Source organism: Anomaloglossus baeobatrachus, chromosome 7, assembly GCF_048569485.1.
Source record: "Anomaloglossus baeobatrachus isolate aAnoBae1 chromosome 7, aAnoBae1.hap1, whole genome shotgun sequence".
Taxonomy (NCBI): domain Eukaryota; kingdom Metazoa; phylum Chordata; class Amphibia; order Anura; family Aromobatidae; genus Anomaloglossus; species Anomaloglossus baeobatrachus.
The window spans coordinates 20,698,784-20,722,074 of NC_134359.1; the positions used below are offsets into that span (position 1 = coordinate 20,698,784).

Sequence of the window (23,291 nt, forward strand, 5' to 3'; positions counted from 1 at the left end):
CGGAATATAGTATGGGCAGTGTATAGGAGACGAGTGAGATAATAACACAACTGCTATAATACTGCCCCTATGTACAGGAATATAACTACTATAATACTGCCCCTATGTACAGGAATATAACTACTATAATACTGCCCCTATGTACAGGAATATAACTACTATAATACTGCCCCCTATGTACAAGAATATAACTATCATAATACTGCCCCTATGTACAAGAATATAACTACTATAATACTGCTCCTATGTACAAGAATATAACTACTATAATACTGCCCCTATGTACAAGAATATAACTACTATAATACTGCCCCTATGTACAGGAATATAACTACTATAATACTGCCCCTATGTACAAGAATATAACTACTATAATACTGCTCCTATGTACAAGAATATAACTACTATAATACTGCCCTCATGGATAGTTATTTTCGCTCTTAGGTTCTATGTACCTATGATATGGGCTGTACATTCTGCTGATGCAGACATTCATGTATATTTTTACAGTATACTGGGATATTATAAAAGCAAATTTATCGTTTTCTATACATTTCACCTGCTGATAAGATGAGGAAGCTGCAGTTCGCTTTATTTTAAGGAAATGTGAAAGGTTTAGAGGAATCTTCCAGCGTCTTGTACTGTAGGAGGGAAACGGAAAGCCCCGTCCTGTGTATAACCTCCTACCTGTGCTGTGAGGATCGTCCTTCATCATGCGGCAGTCTGAGGACGGTGTATTTTATACAATGTGGTGAATTGTCTGGACTCCGCACATGAGTTTCGAGTTTTGTTTCCTTCTATTGTTACAGTTCAGGTTTCTTCTTAGAAAAGGGATTTTCTGATATCCGCAAATGAAGATGATTCTTTATACAATTATACGGGTCAATTTTCTTATACAGTGTGTCCACACATATCCTGTCCACCGCCATTAACTTGAGAGCGGCGGCAGCTATAGGCATAGAAGTGGTGTCTAGGTATAGTAAAGTAGCCATGCGCTGCGCAATGAAACCACCTATAGCGCCACCTGGTGGAAAACAACGGAGTTAGCATTTTTATCTCGAAAACGGAACGAGATAGAGGAAAAAAAGTGAATTACAAAGTTGTAGGGCATCATCAATTCAATACGAATCCACACCTTGCATACAGAAATGCTATGATTAGAATGTGTAAAACTCACAAGGCTGCGGACGTGAAGTGATACCTCATGGAGACCTTCCTACAAGTCATTGGGTATGGTGGCTGTGTGGAGTGGCCTCCGCTCACCTGACCTGACCCCATTGGACTTCTTTCTGTGAGGTCACATCACACAGCAGGTGTATGCGACCCCTCCCCCAACATTGCAGGACCTACGACCACGTATCACAGATGCTTGTGCAAACGTGTCACCTACCATATTGCACAGCGTGCAGCAAGATACAGTATGCTGTGCAGAGGCCAGATGTGCATTGCAGCTGACAGGGGACACTTTGAGCGCCATATGCGTGACCAGCATTCAGTGTTTTGGGGGGGGGTCATGGGTTTCATATCATAGCATTTCTGTATGCAAGGTGTCGATTCGTATTGAATTGATGATGCCCTGCAACTTTGTAATTCACTTTTTTTCTCTATCTCATTACGTTTTCAAGATAAAAATGCTAACTCCGTTGTTTTCCACCAGGTGGCGCTATAGGTGGTTTCATTGCATAGCGCATGGATACTTTACTATACCTAGACACCACTTCTATGCCTATAGCTGCCGCCGTTCTCAAGTTAATGGCAGTGGACAGGATATGGGTGAACACACTGTATACCTTCTGTAGCAATTATTTGATTATCACCTGCTGTCCCTGAAAACCTCAGTTTATTTCCAGTGGATACAAATCTGCGCTGGTCGAGCGATGGTGGCGCTGGTTCTCGGCTCGGCCTGGTAGGAGGTGAGCTCCGGTGCCGGTCACACGACCCGGTCAGGTTTATCAGCTCAATGCAGAATCTCTTTAGATTTTAAAGGGATTTTTTTTTTCCATTATCATAAATTAGTAAAGTGTTTATGGAAAAAAGCAGTTTATCTGTTATAAAAATTCTTTGTTCTCAAGGATGGTGGGATTTGTATGTGTAGTTTGTTGCTCTTTGCTCCGATCACCTCTGCAGTGTCCAGCCTCCTAAGCAAGGACCGCAGGGCTTGTGAGCACTGCTCTGAAGCTGACAACACCACCGGTCCGAACTGTCAATCATCAGGAGCACACTGCCCATGACAGACAGGAGCTTAAGTCGTTGAGGAGCGGTGCGCTGCTGAGGAGCGGTGCGCTGCTGAGGAGCGGTGCGCTGCCGAATACCATACCTGAAAACTACCCTTCCAGAATAATAAAAATATCAGAAATGATGGAGGTTGTCATTCTTCATTTCCATCCCCGACATTGTAGTTTTGCATGGATCCTCTGCTGTATTTTTGGTCATATTCACATGCAGCATTTTTTTTTTCCCCATCAAAAGAGCAAATTCTACAATGGAACCCACTGGATACTATTATAATTTATTGGGGTCCATCAGTCTCCATTAATTTTCATTATAAGCAGAAACTACACCGTGGATATGAACAGGGTCTAGTAATTCTGTAGCTTTGTGTTGTGCCGTCCCTCTGTAATTCCTCCTGGAAATGTCTAAACAAATAATTATTAATTATTTACTATATATTATTAGTAAATTATTATTATAAATGTCTAAACAAATAATAATAATAATTATTATTATTAGTAGTAAATTCGGTGCTGCCAGTGATATTTTAGCTTTTTATAACCTGTTGTAATCTGGCACGTCGTCACGTTTAAAGCTCCCGGCTGAAAAGTAAAATATATCCATTTGCCAAGGTGTTTGTTTTTTTTTTTTGTTTTTTTTTTTTTTTACCTTTTTGGCAGACTGCATTTATCGTTTCATCTTTTTTGCTGTAAATCTCCAAGATCACTAGTGGCAGATGAGCGCCCCCTTGTGTCTGTTCCTGATATTGCATGTGAAGACCTGGATTTTGGTGCAAATTATAAAAATATTTTTACTTTCTATAATATTATTGCTTTTCTGTAACTTTCCTTAACTGCTGGATTCTCAGATTTACTGGAGAAGGTAAGGTTCTCTATATCCGCCATTGAGGATGTGTTCTTCAGTGCAAGGTGGTCAATTAATTCTTACAGGTAAAGTCAGTAATTTGTCTAACCCTCCAATCCTCTTTTTATTTGTTTTCATTTGCACCCATAGACCCGAGTAACGCGGCAGAGCCCTGGTGAGAGGAACTATCACATATTCTATGCTCTGCTGGCGGGGGCCAGTAAGGAGGAAAGAGGTGAATTCCTTGTTTGTTTGTTTTTTATTTTATATATATTTTTATTATATAATTATTTTTTAAAATATTGCAAATCCTACAATCCAGTTTCTCTTTCGATGCTTTGTGCTACCTTTTGTTTTCCTCAATGGTGCAATCTGGAATGGATTATTTTCTGGTTCTATGTACCGCATTTTTCGTTTTATAAGACGCACCCCGAATTTTAAGGAGGAAAATGGGGAAAAAACATGTTTACCGTTGAAATAAGGGTCCGTCTTATAATCCTAGTGCCTCTTATCTTAGCTCACCGGGGGTGGAGCGGCTCAGGAAGGTCACAGGAGGCTACAGGATTGGAGGGAGGGGGTGGTACAGCCCAAGAGGGTCAGTGTGCGGCAGCGAAAGGTTGGTGATACTGCAGGCTCGTGGAGTGCCACGGCGGCGTGCACCATTGATCTGCTGGCAGGATTGGAGGAGGAGATGTCGTGGCTCAAGAGGGTCAGTGTGCAGCAGTGGAGAGTCAGCGATACTGCAGGCTCGTGAGGTGTCGCGGCTGCGAGCACCATTGATCTGCCAGCGGACTGCGAGCTCCATTGACTCACCAACGGACTTCAAGAAAATGGCCACGGAGGCGGCGCGTGCACAGATTTACGAGATGGACTTCAAGAAAATGGCCACGGAGGCGGCGCGTGCACAGATTTACGAGATGGACTTCAAGAAAATGGCCACGGAGGCGGCGCATGCACAGATTTACGAGATGGACTTCAAGAAAATGGCCACGGAGGCGGCGCGTGCACAGATTTACGAGATGAACTTCAAGAAAATGGCCACGGAGGCGGCGCGTGCACAGATTTACGAGATGGACTTCAAGAAAATGGCCACGGAGGCGGCGCGTGCACAGATTTACGAGATCGACTTTAAGAAAATGGCCGCAGAATCCTGTCTGTGCATGCGCCGCCTCTGCGGCCATTTTCTTGAAGTCCATCTCGTCAACTGCGGGCGATTTCAAAGCAACCCGTAGATCAATGGCGTCTGCCACCACGACACCCCACAAGCCCGCATTATCACCAGCCCTTCGCTGCTGCATACTGACCCTCTTGAGCTGCGACACCGCCTCTTCCAAGCCCGCTGGCAGATTAATGGCGCCCACTGCCGCGACACCCCATGAGCCTGCATTATCGCCACCGCTGCCGCCCCGGTAAGCCATATGTGTTTTGTAAGACTAACCCCCCATTTATTCCCCCCCCCAGTTTTGTAGGCAAAAAAGTGCACCTTACAAACGGGAAAATACGGTAGCTATAAATCACTTGTTTTTAGAGAAGATCTGGAGTTTTTTTTTTAAATTATTATTATTATTATTATTATTTATTATTATTATTATTATTATTCCTTACGAATTTTAGGATCTCTGCTTGCTTTCAGTGAATGCAAAATTATATCACCTTAAAAACCTCCATGATTCTGATAGTTTAGGACTTGCTATGATCTTATCCGGTCTGGAGCCTGGACATTGCTGCAATGTATCGGGGTAGGAGAAACCTCTGCATCCAAACCATGAGAGCAGGAACGGGGATGGAAGCAACAACGTTTACTGACAGCAAGCAGAGATCTTGAAAATGAGTGATTCTAAAAACAATTAGACTCTTCGTTTAACATTTGTACATTGTGGAATGGCCGAGCTTTACTTGCGGAACATCAGGATCTGAACATTCCGCTGTGATATTTGGCGGTTGAATCCTTTTTAAGGGGTTTTCAGGAACATTCAGGGTTAATGGGGTTCTTTTGTAGTAGATATCGGCTTTATGATAACTTATCATAAGGATAGGTAATCAATCAATATGACGTTTGTGTGGCTCTGACACCCGACAACCTGACCAATCCGCTGATTAAAGCGGCCCCTGTGCACAGCGCCATATATTGTGTAGTGGCCATTAGTGGTACTGCAGTTTATCATTGGCTTCTTTCCTCCTTGTGTCTACAGACGCACTCTCCCTCTCGGATCCCCTCTCCTATCAGTATCTCAGCTCTTCGGGTTGTGTGACGGCCGAGGGGCTCAATGATAAAGACATGTATAACAAAGTATTGGTGAGTGAAAAATCTCATAAATCGTAGGACCGGTTTGCAAATCGGCTTCTCGATGCATTATGTGCACCGCGATCACTTCCAGACTTTATCATTTACTATAGTAATAGCGATTTCTCTCTTGCTTTGCACTTTATTAAATCGGCAATGTCTTTAATCTGCTCTGTATAATTCTGAGCAATGCCTCTTTTATAAAGATCATAAAAATTTGCACATTGGACACAAATGTTGAGTGCCCATACGGCAAGTGTAAGGGACCAAAATGGAATAATCAGATTAGTGGATATAAAATAAAGAGTAAACTTTTTTTTTTATTATTAAGTTTTTGCACAGATTTGGAATCTTTGTAATATACTTCATTACCTTATTTTGCTTCCTTCTCTTCCAGACTCATTGCTATGGTGCTGTTTTAACTGCCTTGTTTAAGCTGCAAAATTTGTTTTTAACTTTGGCTCTGCAGGGATCCGTACTCTATTTACAATCCCTGTATTAACCTTCTCTTACTAATACCAGCAAAGACTCCAACACAAATTGTTGGTAAATAGAGTACAGATTCTTTCTGAGCAGCAGTTAAAAGCAGATACTTAAGGAGCTTAAAAAAGCCGTTAAAACAGCAATGCCATATGGTGTTTCGGAGAGTAGGCCATATAAGGTAATGAAGTATATTACAAAGATTCATAATTTCAGCAAAAACTGATTAATATTTAAGAAAATATAGCACTGCTTTTAACTGCCTAATTCAAGCTTTCTAAGTATCTGCTTTCAACTGCTGCTCAGCAAGAATCCTTACTCAATTTGTGTTAGGGGCTTTACCTGTCTGACCCTTTCTGCTACACTTCCCTCATACTCGGACTGGGAAAGTCACGAGCGCTGATTGTAAATAGAGTAAAGATTCCTGCAGAGCAGCAGTTGAAAGCAGGTTTTTAGGGAGCTTAAACAAAGCAGTGAAAACAGCAATGCCGCAGTGTGTTTGGGAGGGGAGGCAAAATAATGAAGTATATTAGAAAGATTCATAATTCAGCAAAAACTGAGTAATATTTAAGAAAATAAAGTACAGCTTTAACTGCCTAATTCAAGCTCTCTAAGTATCTATCTGCTTCCAACTGCTGCTCGGCAAAGATCTGTACTCTATTTACCAACAATACGTGTTAGGTTTCAAAGTGTGAGTATGGTAGAAAAGGAGCAGAAAGAATCAGGCAGGTAAAGTCACAAACACGTATTATAAATGGAGTAAGGATTACTGCAGAGCAGCAGTTGAAAGCAGATACTTAGGGAGCCTAAACAAAGCAGTTAAAGCCGCAATGGTGTTTGGAAGAGGAGGCAAAATAAGGTAATGAAGTATATTACAAAGATTCTTAATTCTGAAAAAACTGATTTTTTTTAAAAAATACAACTGTTTTAACGGCCTAATTCAAGCTTCCTAAGAATCTGCTTTCAACTGCTGCTCAGCAAGAATCCTTACTTTATTTACCAACAATTTGTGTTCGGGTCTTTCCTGTTCTGAGTATGAGGGAAGAGAAGCAGAAAGGGTCAGACAGGTAAAGTCACAAACATTGATTGATTGTAGATAGAGTAAGAATTCCTGCAGAGCAGCAGTTAAAAGCAGATTCCTCAAGAGCTTGAACTAAGTAGCTAAAACAGCACTGTAGCATGGTGTTTGACAGATAAACACAAATTAGGTAATTTTAAGTATATTACAAAAATGCATAACTCTGCAGATATTGATAATTTAAATGGAAAAAATGTTTTACATTTGTGATACATAATCCCCTGCCAAAGTGTTATTACATCCAAGAAGCTGATCTGTCCCTTAGTCAATATTTGTGTATTACATGCCCCCTAATTGTTGATTTCTGCTCACAGATGGCGCTGCAAGTGATGGATTTCAGTGATGAGGAAATCCGGGAGGTGTGGAAGCTGCTTTCTGGCACGCTGCAACTGGGGAATTTGGAGTTCATGACAGCAGGGGGCGCTCAGATTACAAGCAAAGCAGGTGACAAACATTGTAATGTAATTAGACTTTAATAGAGAATTGTGGGAAATATTCCTTTTTAAAGTTGGCTGATAACAGAGAACAGTAAATTGCATAAGACTGCAGAAAAAATTAATAGTAGACTTCAGGTTTTGTGTTTTCTTTAAGTAGGATTGAAGATTTCTTTTCTATTTTTCCAGTTTTGAGTGACGTGGCCGATCTGTTGGGGCTGGACTCCTTCCAGCTGTCAGAGGTTCTCACTCAGCGATCCATGATTTTGAGGGGGGAGGAGATCAGTTCTCCCCTCACGGTGGAGCAGGTGAGATTGCTCCTCTCTCGGTACTACGCAATAAGACACTTAATAACAATCCTCCATTCTCCTCAACTCTCCCGGAATGTCCAGTACTTGCCTCCAAAAGGTCCTGAATGAGTCTTCAAATCAAATCAGGAAGGTTTCTTGTGTCTTTGCGTCCTGCAGAGGAGGGGTCCGGGCTGTGCCAGGGGCTGAGAATGGGTATAAAGGATAGGGGTTATTAATTCAAGGTTCGTGGTCTCCAAAAGTGGCTGTGGACATGTCCGACCCAGGGGACCCAGTGGCACCTATGCTAAACACATAAATGTTTTTACATAGGACGTGACTTATTTAAATCCTGCTGCTCCCCTGAGTGTTCTGCTTTTTTTCTTTTTTTAATATTCCATATGGTTCCAAAGATATGGGCCTTTTTAATTTTTTTCTAGTCTTCAAAGAGGCGTGGCTGCTAAGCCTAGAGACACGCCCCTGAGGAGCCTGGGAACAAAGTAAACAGCCCATATCTCTGGAACCGCATGGCGGATTGAAAAAAAAGAAAAAAAAGAAAAAAAAAAAACAACAAACAATCAGGGGAGCAGCCGGAAAAAATAAGGGCAAAAAAGTCCTACTTTTTGTCCTGGTGGCAGATACTATCTAAACCTTACTGTTGAAGTACGGGGCTGTGTGTGCTTGAGATATTGTTCAATTTTGTACAATAATGAATTAATGACGTACTTTGACTTTAAAGTCTTTGTCCAACTTAAAAGCAATTTTATTAAAGTTAATATTATATTATAATTATAAATTTATAATTATATTATTTTATTATATTAATATATTATATATTATAATTCTATTACAATATTATTAAGTTAAAGGCTTTGTCCAACTTAAAAGCAATATTATTAAAGTTAATATTATATTATAATTACAAATTATAAATATATTATAATTATAAATTATATTATTATTATTATTATTATTATTATTATTATTATTATTATTATTATTATATAATTATATTACTATATTATTAAGTTAAGGGCTTTGTCCAACTTAAAAGCAATTTTATTAAAGTTAATATAATTATAAATTTATAATTATATTATTATTTTATTATATTAATATATTATATTATTATATATTATAATTCTAGTACAATATTATTAAGTTAAAGGCTTTGTCCAACTTAAAAGCAATATTATTAAAGTTAATATATTATAATTATAAATTATAATTATATTATATTAATATATTATATTATTATATATTATTATATAATTATTATAATTCTATTACTATATTATTAAGTTAAAGGCTTTGTCCAACTTAAAAGCAATATTATTAAAGTTAATACTTATAATTATAAATTTATAATTATATTATTATTTTATTATATTATATATTATAATTATATTACAATATAAAGTTAAAGGCTTTGTCCAACTTAAAAGCAATATTAAAGTTAATATTATATTATAATTATAAATTATAATTATATTATTATTATATTAATATATTATATTATTATATATTATTATTATAATTATATTACTATATTATTAAATTAAAGGCTTTGTCCAACTTAAAAGCAATATTATTATTTTATGAATCATCCTTGCAAAAAAGTCTTAATCAAATGAAACCTAGACAGGTTCCCCAAGGCCCCTAAAACATGCCGTAGTATGAAATAGGGCTATGATGATACTTTTTCATCAAGTGTGTTGAGTGATAATAGACTGCTATTATGAGTGGCAAAAAAACTTTTTATGTTGCCACTAATTGATGCAAATTATCCAGGACTAGTCCGGCGAACATCCACTCCAGTCTAGTCCCGGCCTCGGGTGCAGGAATCTGCTAACTTTTACTGTGCCCATCGCTTCAGGGTAGGACATCCCTTTTAAACATATTCCTTTTGCTTATACAGCCGCTATGCAGACCCACAGTAACAAATAAGCCCTGCTTACTCTAAGCCTGCAGCTATATTTTATTTTCTTTAAGCAGAGACTAGAAAGAAGGGAATGGACAGAAAGATGGGAATGTGACTGCAGGATCCGACTACAGAGGGTTTGTTTGTAGTCTGTTACCATGGAGACACACAGATATTTTTATTAGAGCTTCAAACACAAATTATTAGTTTATTTTTAATCCGGTCTTGTGGCATAGAGGTTTTATTTCTCATTTTCGATGCTATGGCTCATAATCTGCACCCCTCTTCTCCAGGCCATAGACTCCCGGGACTCCTTGGCGATGGCGCTCTACGCTCAGTGTTTCTCTTGGCTGCTGGGAAAAATAAACGTTCGTATTAAGGGAAAGGAAAACTTCAAGTCGATCGGGATTCTGGACATTTTTGGATTTGAGAACTTCCAGGTAACTTTTAAGATTTAGGCAGATTTAAAGGAGGACTCCGCTTCTGGGCGACATTTTACTTTTCCAGTCTATGTGATAGGCTGATTTTGGAGCTAAATGGTGTTTTCTACTCGGGGCACAAAAACGTTACAGCAAAGGTCAAATTGTTTCCAGAATTTAAACACAGATGACCCAAAATTTGGGCTCCCACAATGCTTTGCAATCTAGAGGCTACACAATTGTGAATTTTAGGATAAAATATCCTATCACTTGGTGTTGCATGGTCTTAAAAGCTAGGAAATGGCTCATTAAATTCTGAGGGAGAGATGATGTGTAGATGGCGCCACCTATGTGTGTAGGCTGTGTGTGGTATTACACATCAACCTCATTCACTTTAATAGGGTTGAACAGCAATACCAGACTCTGCCTAAAGACAAGGGTGGCGCTGTTTCTGATGAAAAGAGGCAATGTTTTTTTTTTTTTTTTCTGCCAGGAGGTGTTGTAGAGGGAAATCCACCATGTTGTTACCTTTGACTCTTTGTTGTTCTTTCGCCGTCCAGGTGAACCGGTTTGAGCAGTTTAATATCAATTACGCCAATGAAAAGCTCCAGGAATATTTCAACAAACACATATTTTCCCTGGAGCAGCTGGAATATAACAGGTAATGACGTCCGGGGTGGGGGGGGGGGGGGGGGGCGATTTTCCCCCCACCCACTGTACGTGGATGAGGCTTTTATTTTTTGGCTCCATATTTCACCCATGGAGGCCTCTAATGTCGGAACGTTTCTCACCTTTTTCCTTCCTATTCGGTGTTGCAGGGAAGGCATTCACTGGGAGGCCATCGACTGGATGGATAATGCAGAGTGCCTGGATCTGGTGGAGAAGGTGGGAGCTGTGGAGACGGATGACACGCTGCGGCACATCTGGACCCTCCTCGCCTGCGCTGCCGTCTATAACTCTTCTTTTCCCATTATTTCTGTAGAAACTCGGCTTGTTGGCTTTGATTAATGAGGAGAGCCGTTTTCCGAAAGGCACCGACCTCACCCTGCTGGAGAAGCTCCATAATCAGCACGCTGTGAGTGCTCTTTACACCGGTTTTGCTGCTTTCCCAGGGTGTTTGCTGTGATTTACTTTCCCACAATGCACCAACCTTTAGTCGGCCACAAATTCTTCTCCCCTTATTTTTGGACAGAGCAGTAAATCCACCATAAAAGCTAGATATGATAAAATCCTGTCTGCAGCCGCCACTAGGGGGAGCTCTGAGGGTCTCTGCAGACATGTCCTCTTGAGTTTCAGATACATAAATCCAATTCTCTTCCTCGGTTTCCATCCAAAATGTCCCAAAATTTATCAGAAACTCATTCTTTGCACACATGTTGTGATCAGACCTGTAGAACCGTCCCACAAGCGTGAGTCTGCTGGTCAGTATACTACAAAATAATCAGTAATTCTGTTTATGCCCCAGAATAACCCCCATTATGTGAAGCCAAGGGTGACCGAAAACCAGTTTGGGATCAAGCACTACGCCGGCGAGGTGAGAGACATAAATATCTTATCATCCTAATGCTGCAGCGCAGGTCAGGGGACATATCTCTTACATAAAGAAAATGTAATACTATTATAGCACTATGTAGATGCTGCTATGGCCATATGCTAGAGGGTCCTGTGTCGAGGGGCTGCCGGCGGGAGGGGACCTGTGCAGCGGAGCTGCCACCAGGGGGGGGGGGACCTGTGCTGAGGGGCTGCCGCCAGGGAGGGGGGGGGACCTGTGCTGAGGGGCTGCCACCAGGGAGGGGACGGACCTGTGCTGAGGGGCTGCCCCAGGGAGGAGGGGACCTGTGCCAAGGGGCTGCCACCAGGGAGGGGAGGGACCTGTGCCAAGGGGCTGCCGCCAGGGAGGAAGGGGCACTGTGCCGAGGGGCGGTTCTACAGCCTTATGCTCTTTTTCTGTACTTGATGGCCCTTTTAGGTCATGTGCTAGAGGGTCCTGTGTCGCGGGGCTGCCGGCGGGAGGGGACCTGTGCAGCGGAGCTGCCACCAAGGAGGGGAGGGACCTGTATCGAGGAGCTGCCTCCAGGGAAGGGGGGGGGCCTGTGTCGAGGAGCTGCCGGTCAGGGAAGGGGTGGGACATATACTGAGGAGCTGCCGTCAGGGAGGGGGTGACCTGTACCGAGGGGCTGCCGTCAGGGAAGGGGGGGCACTGTGCCGAGGGGCGGTTCTACAGTCTTATGCTTTTTCTGTACTTGCTGGCCCTTTAGGTCATGTACGATGTGAAGGGCTTCCTGGAAAAGAACAGGGACACGTTTCGTGATGACATCTTGAACATGCTGAGAGACAGCAGGTGAGATTCGTGTAATATCTAGCACACAAATGGTGACACGTGATTATAAAACCGCTCCCATACACTTACGTCTTCGCTACTTAGGTTGGATTTCATCTATGACCTGTTCGAAAAAGTCTCCAGCAGATGTGGGACGGAAACATTGAAGATGGGGACACAGAAGAAGAAGCCGACAGTCAGCTCTCAGTTCAGAGTAAGGGCAATCTGCTCCTGAATCTGTAGAAAGATATAAACACCTGCAGCCACCACTAGGGGGAGCACAGGAGCTTCATGTATGAACTGTGCACATTGAGCTCCCCCTAGTGGTGGCTACAGGCAGCCAGAATTAATTATCATGTAACTGTATGGCTATTCAGGGGAGCTTCATATCAAGGTGGCCTTTGAGAAAATACATTAAGAAAGGCATCCAGACAGAATGTTGCTGGGAGTGACGCTGTTTTCTTCCATTTTTGTAGGAGTCCCTCCATTCTCTCATGGCGATGCTCAATACCTCAAACCCCTTCTTCATCCGCTGCATAAAACCCAACAACGAGAAGGTGAGCCCAAGTCCTGTGTTGCCAGTTGCTCAGTCTATAACCCCTAAAGTAGCTTGGAAGCCACATTAACGTTTTGTCTAGATGCGCTGATACATTGTACCAAACAGCCAGGGCTGGAGAGGTTTGTGCTGGAGAAGAGCTCACGGATGGTTATCCAGACTGAGGAATATTCTGGCCCCTTTTTGGCGGTCGCTGACCCTGTGTTATCTTGGGTTTTTTTTCCAGCTGCCGGACAAGTTCAGCCCGGACGTGGTCCTTAACCAGCTGAGATACTCTGGGATGCTGGAGACGGTGAAGATCCGCAGGGCCGGGTATCCCGTGCGCAGGCAGTACCCCGACTTCATGAGCAGGTGAGCGCAGCCGATTACAGGGCAAACCGTCAGGAATGTTTCCATTCACTGACTGCAAGCAGAGGGAGTGACATGATGCCCTAAAACTAGTAAATTGCTGACTCTATGGGATCTTTACTTTGGTCACCTTTCTTGTATTGGAGAATATTGACCCCCAATTATCTACACGCAGGTATAAGATGCTTCTCCAGAATAATACCGATACAGACGACATTCGGGGAAAATGTGCAGCTTTTCTGCAGACCTTTGATGAATCAAAGAAGGAATGGCAGCTTGGAAAAACTAAGGTATAAATAAATCAAATCGTAGAGCGTGACATGTCTTACCTGCAATCACCACTAGGGGGAGCATGGGAACTGTAGAACGCTGAAGGCCAAGAGCTCCCCCTAGTGGTGCCTCTTGTTAGCCCTAAGTTTTAGGTTAGTCACTTTGTGCCATTAAAGTACCGTATTTTTCGTTTTTTCAAGATGCCCCGGATTATAAGACGCACCCCAAATTTGGAGAAAAACAAAGGTGAAAAAAAATATGGGGTCCGTTTTATGATCTGGTGGTGTCTTACCAGGGAGAGGGGGCAGCAGCGGAGCGGGGTGATGCAGCCCAGATACTCACTGCGGTCTCTGCTCTGTGCGGGGCCGGTGAGGCCGCTCTGCTCTGTGCGGGGCCGGTGAGGCCGCTCTGCTCTGTGCGGGGCCGGTGAGGCCGCTCTGCTCTGTGCGGGGCCGGTGAGGCCGCTCTGCTCTGTGCGGGGCCGGTGAGGCCGCTCTGCTCTGTGTGAGGCCGCTCTGCTCTGTGTGAGGCCGCTCTGCTCTGTGTGAGGCCGCTCTGCTCTGTGCGGGGCCGGTGAGGCCGCTCTGCTCTGTGCGGGGCCGGTGAGGCCGCTCTGCTCTGTGCGGGGCCGGTGAGGCCGCTCTGCTCTGTGCGGGGCCGGTGAGGCCGCTCTGCTCTGTGCGGGGCCGGTGAGGCCGCTCTGCTCTGTGCGGGGCCGGTGAGGCCGCTCTGCTCTGTGCGGGGCCGGTGAGGCCGCTCTGCTCTGTGCGGGGCCGGTGAGGCCGCTCTGCTCTGTGCGGGGCCGGTGAGGCCGCTCTGCTCTGTGCGGGGCCGGTGAGGCCGCTCTGCTCTGGGCGGGGCCGGTGAGGCTGCTCTGCTCTGGGCGGGGCCGGTGAGGCCGCTCTGCTCTGGGCGGGGCCGGTGAGGCCGCTCTGCTCTGGGCGGGGCCGGTGAGGCCGCTCTGCTCTGGGCGGGGCCGGTGAGGCCGCTCTGCTCTGGGCGGGGCCGGTGAGGCCGCTCTGCTCTGTGCGGGGAGCAGGGAGTCACCAGCCATTCTGAAGATGTCGGTGGTCTACGGTGAGGGTTTCAAATAATAGCGGTTACAGTCGGCACGTGCGCAGATGACAGCTTGAGCTGAGAGCTCCATCTGCGCAGGCGCTGACCCTAGGCGCCATTATTTGAATCCCTGACCACCAATATCTTCAGAATGCCCGCCAGCCGAGCAGCACAAAGCAGCCGCGCGCCGAGCAGCACAAAGCAGCCGCGCGCCGAGCAGCACAAAGCAGCCGCGCGCCGAGCAGCACAAAGCAGCCGCGCGCCGAGCAGCACAAAGCAGCCGCGCACAGATTAGAGCCGAACAGAGTGGAGCCGATGCACACAACAGCGACGTACTGATAAGCGCCGGCAGCACCCGGTAAGCTACATTCAGATTTTAAGACGCACCCCTCATTTTCCTCCCAAATGTTTGGGAGGAAAAGTGCGTTTTATAATTCGAAAAATACACTAATTGTTTCTCCGGACTCTTCTGCTTTCCGCAGGTGGCTGCATGTAATATTAGGGCAAGATTTTGTAAAATAAGCTGCTTAATTGCTACATGTGCTCAATATTTGATGCACATTCACACTTCAGATATCTTTTTGGTTTCAGGTTGTTTGTAGGCTGTCAGTGTGTTTTAATGCATTATATTATTATATCTTTATAGTGTTTAAGCCCCAAATCTGCGTAAAGCTAAATTTGAAGTGTGATTACCTGCAACGACCACCAGGTGGAGCTCCCTGCAGGTTTCATTCTACAGCTCGATGTCTATCTGCATGCAGTGAGCTCCCTCTAGTGGTGACTGCAGGTGATTTAGATGTGATTGTCACAAAATATTAGGGGGATTTTGAGCTCCTTGTCAGGAAGCAACACTATATAGTTATACTTCTGACGTATTACATACACAGATCTCCTCTGGATATGGCCCTGCTGGGACTCTAATCACCAGCATCTGGGCTGATACTTGTAGTTCTACAACCACTGGAGCTCCGTTTTGTGATTGGAATGAGTTTTTTTCCCTTTTTTATTGTTGTTGTATTCTCTCCTGATGAAATATCACTTTATGAAATGTTCATTGTTTCCTCGCGGAGAGACGGACGCTTTGTCAGAAGTAATAAACCACCGTGACTGATGAGTTTGGCCTGTGACGGCGGTGACTCCACCCTGTGGTATGAGGCTGTGGGCGAGAGACGCTCGGGGGGTTTATGTGGGTCACAAGCGAGGAGATATGTCAGAGAGGGCTGGCGGGCGTCACATGGCGCGGTCCCCAGTTGGGTGGCGCAGGTCGGGAGCTGGGGGGGGGCGCCTGCCAGGCCCGAAGAGTCACACTGGGGTATTGTGGATGAGTTCTGGAGCTGTTGGCCTCGGGCGCTGCACAGAAAGCCTCATTGTTCTGCTCGGGGTCACAGGCTGCGCCTTTTGTCGTCGCTTTTGGGCTCTGAATGGGACATGTTCATTTAACAGTCAAGTGTTATTGCAGTTAATATTGGTCTGAACCCTTATTGTGCGGCGTCCGTCCTCCATACACATCAAGTGCACCCTAATTGCTAGAGCCTGAAGCTCCGATACATATCTCAAGGTTATGTCAATAGAAATTAAAGGGGTTGTCCAAAGAAAATTATAAAAATGATCATAACTTGCCTGTGGTGCAACCCCCCCCCCCCCCCCCCCCACAGCCACTGCTCCAACAAGAACTGCCAAACACAGTAATTGGCTGCAGCAGGGATGGCAGCTCATTGATTGGCTGCAGCAGCAATGGCAGCTCATTGATTGGCTGCAGCAGCAATGGCAGCTCATTGATTGGCTGCAGCAGCAATGGCAGCTCATTGATTGGCTGCAGCAGCGATGGCAGCTCATTGATTGGCTGCGGCAGGGATGGCAGCTCATTGATTGGCTGCGGCAGGGATGGCAGCTCATTGATTGGCTGCGGCAGGGATGGCAGCTCATTGATTGGCTGCGGCAGGGATGGCAGCTCATTGATTGGCTGCGGCAGGGATGGCAGCTCATTGATTGGCTGCGGCGGGGATGGCAGCTCATTGGCTGCAGCAGGGATGGCAGCTCATTAATTGGCTACAGCAGGGATGGCAGCTCATTGGCTACAGCAGGGATGGCAGCTCATTGATTGGCTGCAGCAGTGATGGCAGCTCATTGATTGGCTGCAGCAGGGATGGCAGCTCATTGATTGGCTGCAGCAGTGATGGCAGCTCATTGGCTGCAGCAGTGATGGCAGCTCATTGGCTGCAGCAGTGATGGCAGCTCATTGGCTGCAGCAGTGATGGCAGCTCATTGGCTGCAGCAGGGATGGCAGCTCATTGGCTGCAGCAGGGATGGCAGCTCATTGATTGGCTGCAGCAGGGATGGCAGCTCATTGATTGGCTGCAGCAGGGATGGCAGCTCATTGATTGGCTGCAGCAGGGATGGCAGCTCATTGATTGGCTGCAGCAGGGATGGCAGCTCATTGATTGGCTGCAGCAGGGATGGCAGCTCATTGGCTGCAGCAGTGATGGCAGCTCATTGGCTGCAGCAGTGATGGCAGCTCATTGGCTGCAGCAGGGATGGCAGCTCATTGGCTGCAGCAGGGATGGCAGCTCATTGATTGGCTGCAGCAGGGATGGCAGCTCATTGATTGGCTGCAGCAGGGATGGCAGCTCATTGATTGGCTGCAGCAGGGATGGCAGCTCATTGATTGGCTGCAGCAGGGATGGCAGCTCATTGATTGGCTGCAGCAGGGATGGCAGCTCATTGATTGGCTGCAGCAGGGATGGCAGCTCATTGATTGGCTGCAGCAGGGATGGCAGCTCATTGGCTGCAGCAGGGATGGCAGCTCATTGGCTGCAGCAGGGATGGCAGCTCATTGGCTGCAGCAGGGATGGCAGCTCATTGGCTGCAGCAGGGATGGCAGCTCATTGGCTGCAGCAGGGATGGCAGCTCATTGGCTGCAGCAGGGATGGCAGCTCATTGGCTGCAGCAGGGATGGCAGCTCATTGGCTGCAGCAGGGATGGCAGCTCATTGGCTGCAGCAGGGATGGCAGCTCATTGGCTGCAGCAGGGATGGCAGCTCATTGGCTGCAGCAGGGATGGCAGCTCATTGGCTGCAGCAGGGATGGCAGCTCATTGGCTGCAGCAGGGATGGCAGCTCATTGGCTGCAGCAGGGATGGCAGCTCATTGGCTGCAGCAGGGATGGCAGCTCATTGGCTGCAGCAGGGATGGCAGCTCATTGGCTGCAGCAGGGATGGCAGCTCATTGATTGGCTGCAGCAGGGATGGCAGCTCATTGGCTGGCTGCAGCAGGGATGGCAGCTCATTGGCTGGCTGCAGCAGGGATGGCAGCTCATTGGCTGGCTGCAGCAGGGATGGCAGCTCATTGGCTGGCTGCAGCAGGGATGGCAGCTCATTGGCTGCAGCAGGGATGGCAGCTCATTGGCTGCAGCAGGGATGTGCACTGTAGTTTGGCCCTTACCAGAGATCTGCACTGGACCTGGGGAGAGTGAGTGCAGTCTCATTTTACTTTCCCCAGGGCTGGTCTTTAGAGGGCAGGAACCTAGAAGTGAAAACCCCTCTAAGCCATAATGTGCCGTTCTTAAAGTGTAACTGTCTCTATATTGTGATTTTCATATATCTGAGGCGCCAGTCGGTGCTGCTGATTGTTGGGGGTCCGAGTCCAAGCTCTTTTCTATTGAGCTTGTAAGCACAGTTTTAAACCAGGGCAGGATAAATGTTGAGCGTGGTAATCTCCTAATCCTGAGCAGCGTCGGTGCACGCGAGGTGACAGCAGAGGTGGTCGGTCTCCTAGACAACACGTCAACAAAAGGGTTAATGTCTCAAGAACAAATGCAAAGGTTAATAAGCGGTGACTTACAGAAACACTTTTTTGCTTTGTCTGAAAAGCTCCATCTGTGAAGGAGCAGAGAACATTTCAAGCCTTTGGCTTTATGGATGAAGGGTCTAGATCTTGGCTGGGCCTCGTTGCACGTTTCGGCCACGTTCTCGCCATCCTTCTCCCCCTCCTGCTCGATCACATACTGCACCTTCTTCCAGGCGCTCGTTCACTCTGCTCCATGTGCTTTTTCTCCCGTCGATTGTTTGTGAACGGAAGGAACAACTTCTGGAAGGAAGCCGCGAGCACAAGGAGGGGGCAGCGTCTTTGTCATAGGGTTTAACCAAATAAAACAGCTGCAATGTACAGTACAGAGGGCAGAGGGGATTGCCGGGCCCTGGTGTGTATGCCTGCAGATCATTGCCCGGGCCCTGGTGTGTATGCCTGCAGATCATCGCCCGGGCCCTGGTGTGTATGCCTGCAGATCATTGCCCGGGCCCTGGTGTGTATGCCTGCAGATCATCGCCCGGGCCCTGGTGTGTATGCCTGCAGATCATCGCCCGGGCCCTGGTGTGTATGCCTGCAGATCATCGCCCGGGCCCTGGTGTGTATGCCTGCAGATCATCGCCCGGGCCCTGGTGCGTATGCCTGCAGATCATCGCCCGGGCCCTGGTGTGTATGCCTGCAGATCATCGCCCGGGCCCTGGTGTGTATGCCTGCAGATCATCGCCCGGGCCCTGGTGCGTATGCCTGCAGATCATCGCCCGGGCCCTGGTGTGTATGCCTGCAGATCATCGCCCGGGCCCTGGTGTGTATGCCTGCAGATCATTGCCCGGGCCCTGGTGTGTATGCCTGCAGATCATTGCCCGGGCCCTGGTGTGTATGCCTGCAGATCATCGCCCGGGCCCTGGTGTGTATGCCTGCAGATCATTGCCCGGGCCCTGGTGTGTATGCCTGCAGATCATTGCCCGGGCCCTGGTGTGTATGCCTGCAGATCATCGCCCGGACCCTGGTGTGTATGCCTGTAGATCATCGCCCGGACCCTGGTGTGTATGCCTGTAGATCATCGCCCGGGCCCTGGTGTGTATGCCTGTAGATCATCGCCCGGGCCCTGGTGTGTATGCCTGCAGATCATCGCCCGGACCCTGGTGTGTATGCCTGTAGATCATCGCCCGGACCCTGGTGTGTATGCCTGTAGATCATCGCCTGGGCGCTGGTGTGTATGCCTGCAGATCATCGCCTGGGCCCTGGTGTGTATGCCTGCAGATCATCGCCTGGGCCCTGGTGTGTATGCCTGCAGATCATTGCCCGGGCCCTGGTGTGTATGCCTGCAGGTCATCGCCTGGGCCCTGGTGTGTATGCCTGCAGGTCATCGCCTGGGCCCTGGTGCGTATGCCTGCAGATCATCGCCTGGGCCCTGGTGTGTATGCCTGCAGATCATCGCCTGGGCCCTGGTGTGTATGCCTGCAGATCATTGCCCGGGCCCTGGTGTGTATGCCTGCAGATCATTGCCCGGGCCCTGGTGTGTATGCCTGCAGATCATCGCCTGGGCCCTGGTGTGTATGCCTGCAGATCATCGCCCGGGCCCTGGTGCGTATGCCTGCAGATCATCGCCTGGGCCCTGGTGTGTATGCCTGCAGATCATCGCCTGGGCCCTGGTGTGTATGCCTGCAGATCATCGCCCGGACCCTGGTGTGTATGCCTGTAGATCATCGCCTGGGCGCTGGTGTGTATGCCTGCAGATCATCGCCTGGGCCCTGGTGTGTATGCCTGCAGATCATCGCCCGGGCGCTGGTGTGTATGCCTGCAGATCATCGCGCCTGGATTTCTTGCACTTGTTTTTAGTGACTTATTTTGGGTCTTTGCTGGTTTGTCTTGTCCCCCGATCCATCGCACGTTCAGCTCTGGGATACGTGTCCATGTGCATGCTGCAGCCGGTCGTGTCTGTGTATCTGGATCTTCCTGCAAACTCCTCTCTGTATCCGGTGTCCTTTTTCCCATCCTGTGTGTGCGTTCCTACGTCCCAGGGTCCCTCCCATCCTGTATGTCCAATGCAGATGTAGCAGAGCGGAGTGTGTTATTACTAGTGTCCAGGGCTAAAGAATTTAGATATACTAAATTATAACCAGTCCCATGAAAAATCATAGCTGGTGCTGCAGTGTGAAGTATGCTGATCTCTGAGAGGTGGCATCTGATCCAGGAGGAAAAGTAGGGAAAGTGGCATCTGGCAGGGCTTCTCCACTGCGCTCGGCCGGGTCTGAGCCATTGTGCTTATGTTGCTACTTATTATCCATGTGTGTATCGCTCCAATTGGGATGATGCACTTTGCCAGGTGTGCACTGCTGTTCTTGGGATCATTCCGCTTCGCCATATGTGCGGCACTGTGCTTGGCCAGGTGTGTGCCGCTGCATTTGGGGTGATATGCTTGGCCAGGTGTGTGCCGCTGTATTTGGGATGGTGCGCTTGGCCAGGTGTGTGCTGCTGCAGTTCGGATGGTGCGCTTGGCCAGGTGTGTGCTGATGTATTTGGGATGGTGCGCTTGGCCAGGTGTGCGCCGCTGTATTTGGGATTGTGCGCTTGGCCAGGTGTGCCCCGCTGTATTTGGGATGATGCGCTTGGCCAGGTGTGTGCTGCTGTATTTGGGATGGTGCGCTTGGCCAGGTGTGCGCCGCTGTATTTGGGATTGTGCGCTTGGCCAGGTGTGCCCCGCTGTATTTGGGATGATGCGCTTGGCCAGGTGTGCCCCGCTGTATTTGGGATGATGCGCTTGGCCAGGTGTGTGCCACTGCAGTTGGGATGGTGCGCTTGGCCAGGTGTGTGTTGCTGCTTTTGGGATGGTGCGCTTGGCCAGGTGTGCCCCGCTGTATTTGGGATGATGCGCTTGGCCAGGTGTGTGCCGCTGCAGTTGGGATGGTGCGCTTGGCCAGGTGTGTGTTGCTGCTTTTGGGATGGTGCGCTTGGCCAGGTGTGTGCCGCTGTATTTGGGATGGTGCGCTTGGCCAGGTGTGTGCCGCTGTATTTGGGATGATGCGTTGGGCCAGGTGTGTGCCGCTGCAGTTGGGATGGTGCGCTTGGCCAGGAGTGTGCCGCTGCAGTTGGGATGGTGCGCTTGGCCAGGAGTGTGCCGCTGCAGTTGGGATGGCGAGCGGATGGTGCGCTTGGCCAGGTATACAGGATGCATTTCGCCAGGTGCGGGCCTCTTTGCTTGGTGAAGTCTGCATCTATTTCTTGTAACTACACTTGATAAGCTCTGCTACATCTGTGCGGCTCTGCTCCGTCCTTCTATTCTGCTGTGTGCCCTTTCCGTGTGAGTGGTGACCGGCTTCAGCTCACTGACTCATGACTTTTGGCTCGTCCCCTTCTCCTCTGCTCGGCCCCTCCCGTCACTTCTGGCTTTTCTTGGTGTAAGGAGAATCTTGTAGTCCAGATTTGCGCAGGGCTCACGGCTGCAGTTCACACCTGTCATATGGCTCCGGTCGCCTCACTCACAGGGTGTCTTCACTCACCCACAGGTGTTCCTGAAAGAGGCTCTGGAGCAGCGTCTGGAGAAGACTCGGGATCAGGAGCTGCGGAGAGCGGCTTTGGTCATCCGCGCTCACATCCAGGGATTCATCGCCAGGTAAGGCCTCGCTGCGCCTGTATTCTTATGTCTGACTTTGAAGGTTATCCCAAGGTTACATAGTGCATGCATCCCACTATTTACTGGACAGGCGTCCACTCCAGAGCACGAGGGGTTAATCAGATCAAATATGCCTGGAAAGCAATGGGGAGTCATACCATTAATACCATTATGCGTGCCGAATTATATGGCGTTTTAGATACTTTTTTTACCAACGGTAAAAGTTTTGAAAAGTTTCGACAGAACTACGAGGAGGGGTAAAATGCGGCATTTACCGGGCGCAGTATATCTGTGTCAGCACCGTAAGGCGGTATAAGGAAGAGAAACGCGTCTGGGGAGTTGCTCCAAATATATAAAGTCACGAGTTTCATTGGGAAAAATTTCCCTTAATTTGCACCATTTTTACACATTCCTGAATTCGTGCATCTTACAACACAACCCGCGGCACATTGTGTGTAATTCTAGAATGTTATTGCTCCAAGAGCCGCGTCTTCTGTCCTCATTTGTGTAAAGCGTGAGGACGAGGAGCCAGGATCCTTACAATGTGGAGGAAGTGGCTCGGTGATCGGAGGTAGATGATGGTGATAAATGCGCGCTCCTATTTTTAGCCGCTGCTCGGGGTCAGCGCCGGATGTAGGACAAGGTAATGTTGTGTTCAGGGAATAGATTGCAGGATGGTGCGGTGTTTGCTGCAAGGATTCAGCGAGGAAGAAGGGAAGCGAAATGAGTCATATGAGACGCACGATTCTGCTTCCTGCGTCTCCGTCCATCCAGAATCATCCAAAAATAGTGCAAATAGCGGAAAACTGTGCTGCTACCCTGCACGCCCCGAAGAACTGATCAACTACATCTACGAGAGCCTGTAAAATATCCAATATTAGGGTTTTCTTACATGTGAATTCAGGATTTTATTTTCCTGTCTGTTTTTTTTAGGAGGATTTAGACGTTAATAACTGGTAGGCGGTAAGAGATTAAGGTGTTAATGGTAAAAATCCTTAGGGGCTACAGACAGGATTGGCAGTAATTTGTTGGTCTTGTGTAAAGAAAGTTTATCCCATCATGGCTTGTGGTCTACTAACTCCTATAATACTGCCCCCTATATAAAAGAATATAACTACTATAATACTGCCCCCTATGTACAAGAATATAACTACTATAATACTGCCCCTATGTACAAGAATATAACTACTATAATACTGCTCCTATGTACAAGAATAGAACTACTATAATACTGCCCCTATATACAAGAATATAACTACTATAATACTGCCCCCTATGTACAAGAATATAACTACTATAATACTGCTCCTATGTACAAGAATATAACTACTATAATACTGCCCCTATA

The 23,291-nt window shown here is 47.3% G+C and overlaps 1 protein-coding gene across 1 annotated transcript in view; it reads left to right on the forward strand.

The window, feature by feature from the left end:
- Window positions 1-23,291, forward strand: part of LOC142244978 (unconventional myosin-X-like) — a 110,458-nt gene that overhangs the window by 58,903 nt on the left and 28,264 nt on the right. The window contains exons 7-22 of the mRNA XM_075317133.1: window positions 3,080-3,093; window positions 3,226-3,310; window positions 5,268-5,371; window positions 7,232-7,361; window positions 7,541-7,659; window positions 9,853-9,999; window positions 10,539-10,639; window positions 10,797-10,863; window positions 10,961-11,053; window positions 11,444-11,512; window positions 12,237-12,319; window positions 12,404-12,512; window positions 12,775-12,855; window positions 13,081-13,205; window positions 13,378-13,492; window positions 21,837-21,943. Of these exons, the coding sequence (XP_075173248.1) occupies window positions 3,080-3,093; window positions 3,226-3,310; window positions 5,268-5,371; window positions 7,232-7,361; window positions 7,541-7,659; window positions 9,853-9,999; window positions 10,539-10,639; window positions 10,797-10,863; window positions 10,961-11,053; window positions 11,444-11,512; window positions 12,237-12,319; window positions 12,404-12,512; window positions 12,775-12,855; window positions 13,081-13,205; window positions 13,378-13,492; window positions 21,837-21,943 (1,549 nt within the window). The remainder of the gene's footprint in view (window positions 1-3,079; window positions 3,094-3,225; window positions 3,311-5,267; window positions 5,372-7,231; window positions 7,362-7,540; window positions 7,660-9,852; window positions 10,000-10,538; window positions 10,640-10,796; window positions 10,864-10,960; window positions 11,054-11,443; window positions 11,513-12,236; window positions 12,320-12,403; window positions 12,513-12,774; window positions 12,856-13,080; window positions 13,206-13,377; window positions 13,493-21,836; window positions 21,944-23,291) is intronic.